We start from the raw sequence: 3,246 nt of genomic DNA on the forward strand, positions 1-3,246 counted from the left end.
CCCCTCCTTCCCTCCCTCCCCTCCCTCGTCTTCCTCCCAGCAGCTCTTGTTGGACTCGGCGCTGCATCCGGTACAAGACATCGCACGCCTTCTCCTCCTCCCCCAGCCAGACCCAGGCGTCCGCGGCCAGGAGAAGGAAAGGGAGTGGCGCCTCTCCCCTCATCCTTTCCAATCTTGCCTTCACCGCCTGCCTCCTCCCCAAGCCTCGCAAAGCCAAGAAGGAGGAGGTGACCACGTCCATCATGCTTTCCACCTCTTCCTCCTCCCCGCCCTCCCTCCCGTTCTCCCCTTCCCCTCCCGTCAATCGGTCCGTCACCTCCAAAACTGTCTTCCAGGCCCGCATCCGACAGAGTGCGACCAAGCCCCCGGCGGGAGCGAAAACCTTCGGGATGAGGGAGGACGCCGCTGCTCTCGGCGAGGAAGTGGTCGGTGAGGTGACTGATGCGGATGGAGGGAGGGGAAGACGGGGAAGGAGCGGCGGAGAAGAGGGGAGACGGGGGTCTAGGAAAGGTGGACGTGCGGGAGTGGGAAGGCGGAGGAGGGGGAGGAGGAGGAGGGGGAGGAGGAGGAGGAGGAGGAGGAGGAGGGAGGGGGAGGAGGAGCATGCGATAGCGGCCATTGAGGTGGGCTTTGATGTGATGACGGCGAGGACGAAGAAGGAAGGGAGGAGTAAGACGATGGAGATTGCGGATCGCGAAGGGGGGGAGGAAGGAGAAGTCGGGGGCTGGGGAAGAGGACGTAGGGGAGGATAATTGCTGCCTTTGTTGGGTTATTTCTTGGGTGCTGTGCACCACTGCAGAAGAGGAGGGGCGCCCTGGAGGTGGAGGTGGAGGATACTGCTGCCATGGTCGAGGGGGTGGTGGTGGACGAGGAGGTGGAAAGACAGAGGGGGGAGGAGGAGGGGGAGGAGGAGGGGAGGGGAAAGAGCGTGCTGGAGGGGCCAAGACTGATGATAAAGGGTCGTGGAATACAAGCGAAGGGCTCGACGAGCTCAACGGGGGGGGCGGAGGCGGTGGAACGGCATACGTGGGCTTCACAGGAGGCGGGGGAGGGGTTGCGAGGACAGGAGATAGAGGATCGCGTGAAGCGGACGTCGCTTGCACAAAGCCTCTGGGCGGAGGGGGAAGGGGAGGAGGGGAGAAGGGAGGACTGTGCGGTGCAGCGCAAATGGGGTTTTGGCGTGAGTGTTTGATGCATACATTATGTTGAAAGCGGAAGGGGTGGAGACATTGCGCGCGAGACGTACAAAAGGGTGGAAACATCTCCTCCGTCGATGCCGCTAGTGGGAGGTTCCTCTTCCACCCTCCGCCGCTCTTTTTCCTTCCCTTGATACCCACTCATGTATGTGGGTATGGAAGCTGATGTATCTGGGAAAAGAAATGTGGTCATACGGCGTTTGTGAGCGTGGTCTTAGCCTTTGAAGGCAGGAAAATGCCTGATTTGTTTGGTTTTATAATTTAAGCGAGGCGGGAGCTTCGCTCGTGAAGCGCCAGTGGAAAGGTCGTACACTTCCACCCGTTGAAGCACTGCCACCGTGGCCACACAACCGCACGTATGAAGGAGACATTTATGTTTTGAAATACACACAGACGTCTACAGGTTCGCAACAGCCCGGCGAAAAAGGTTCATGAACGTGGAGACCGCATCCGCAAACTAAATATCTTCGTCCTGCCCCCCAGGACCCCCAACACTACCGACCTCCTCCCGTCTATTTCGTCTCTGCCTCCTTAGGGAAAAAGAGTAACCCGTGCTGAAAGGATGCGTTTCGGATACCGCCCGTCCCGTCTTTTGGGAGCGGTGCATTCCGGGGGAAATGTTGTGTTTTCCCCGGACGGCAACACGTTGTACAGCCCGGTAACCAATCGCGTGGTTGTCTTCGACCTAATACGGCATGTGTCCACCATGCTCCCGTACGAGCACGCCTACCCCATCCGTCGCGTCGCAGTCTCCCCCAACGGACGTTTCTTGCTCACGGTCGACACAGGCGGCTACCTTTTCCTTGGCCATGTGTCGCGTGGCATAATCTTGTGTCGGATGCGACTCAAGCGTCCCAATAAGGTACGAGACCTGGTTTTCTCGCCGGATGGGCAGTTTTTCGCCGTCACCCAGGACCGTCAATTCCAAGTGTGGCGCACGCCGGGTGCAGCCCGGGAATTCGCTCCTTTTGTGTTGCACCGGACGTTTGGGTCACATGGCGACGAGATATTGAGCCTGGCTTGGGCCCCCTGTGGGCAGTATCTGCTTACTGGGTCCAAGGATTTGACCGTGAGAATTTGGAGCCTCCACCCTCTGCCTCCGGCGGTCTTCACGCCCGCCACCCTATCGGGCCACCGGGATCGGATCGTCGGCGCCTTCTTTAGTGCGTCTGGCCCCGTGGAAGCCCGGGACCCTCCCCTCCTGTCCGACGGAGGTGCGGGCTCCCCTCCCTCCCTCCCTCCCTCCCTCCCTCCCCCATCCACTCCCAAAGGGCCCGACACCGTCTGGACCTCCCCCCGGTCCTCGCCCCTCTCCTCCCTCCGCATCTACTCCATCGCCCGCGACGGCTTCCTCTACGCGTGGGTGATCGACCCCAGCACCCAGACCTGGAAATGCCACGACCGGCACGCCTTTCAAAAATCCCGGCGGGCCCATGTGGTGTCTGTGTGTTACCACGCCATCTCCTCCCCGCTCCCCGCCGCCGCCGCCACGGCCCCCTCCCCCGGCACCGCCCTCCTGGTCGTGGGGTTCTCCGACGGCGTCTTCGGCCTCTACGACCTCCCGACCGGCGCCGTGGTCCACACCCTGTCCGTCTCCTCGGGACAGATCGGAACGGTCGCCCTGAATTTGACCGGCGAATGGCTGGCCTTGGGTTGTGCTCCCCTGGGCCAGCTGTTGGTGTGGGAGTGGCAGTCGGAGACCTATGTGTTGAAGCAACAAGGACACGCTCAGGCGGTGAACGCGGTCGCCTACTCCCCCGACGGACAAGTGATGGCCACGGGGGGGGAGGACGCCAAAGTCAAGCTCTGGTCGACTGCCTCTGGCTTCAGTTTCGTCACCTTCACGGCCCATGACGCCCCTGTCACTGCTCTGGCCTTCCTGGGCTCGGGGCAGGCGGTCTTGTCGGCCTCCTTGGACGGCACGGTTCGGGCGCACGATTTGTTGCGGTACCGGAACTTTCGCACGTTGACCACCCCCGCCCGACCCAACTCCTCTCCTTGGCCGTCGATCCCAGCGGGAGTGGTTTGTGCGGGTCGAGCGAGCCGTTTG

At 61.8% G+C, this 3,246-nt stretch overlaps 1 protein-coding gene across 1 annotated transcript; it reads left to right on the top strand.

Annotated features, from left to right (window-relative positions):
* Positions 1–107: 107 nt before the first annotated feature.
* PWP2 (periodic tryptophan protein 2) lies at positions 108–3,216 on the top strand (the record flags this gene model as incomplete). The annotated part of the gene is made up of 4 exons (XM_005852372.1): positions 108–623; positions 800–1,180; positions 1,252–1,349; positions 1,851–3,216. Coding segments are annotated over 4 exons (2,361 nt in total), but the record flags the coding sequence as incomplete, so codon positions are not given.
* Positions 3,217–3,246: the final 30 nt, after the last annotated feature.

This window comes from Nannochloropsis gaditana (assembly GCF_000240725.1).
Source record: "Nannochloropsis gaditana CCMP526 unplaced genomic scaffold scaffold1338, whole genome shotgun sequence".
NCBI lineage: Eukaryota > Eustigmatophyceae > Eustigmatales > Monodopsidaceae > Microchloropsis > Microchloropsis gaditana.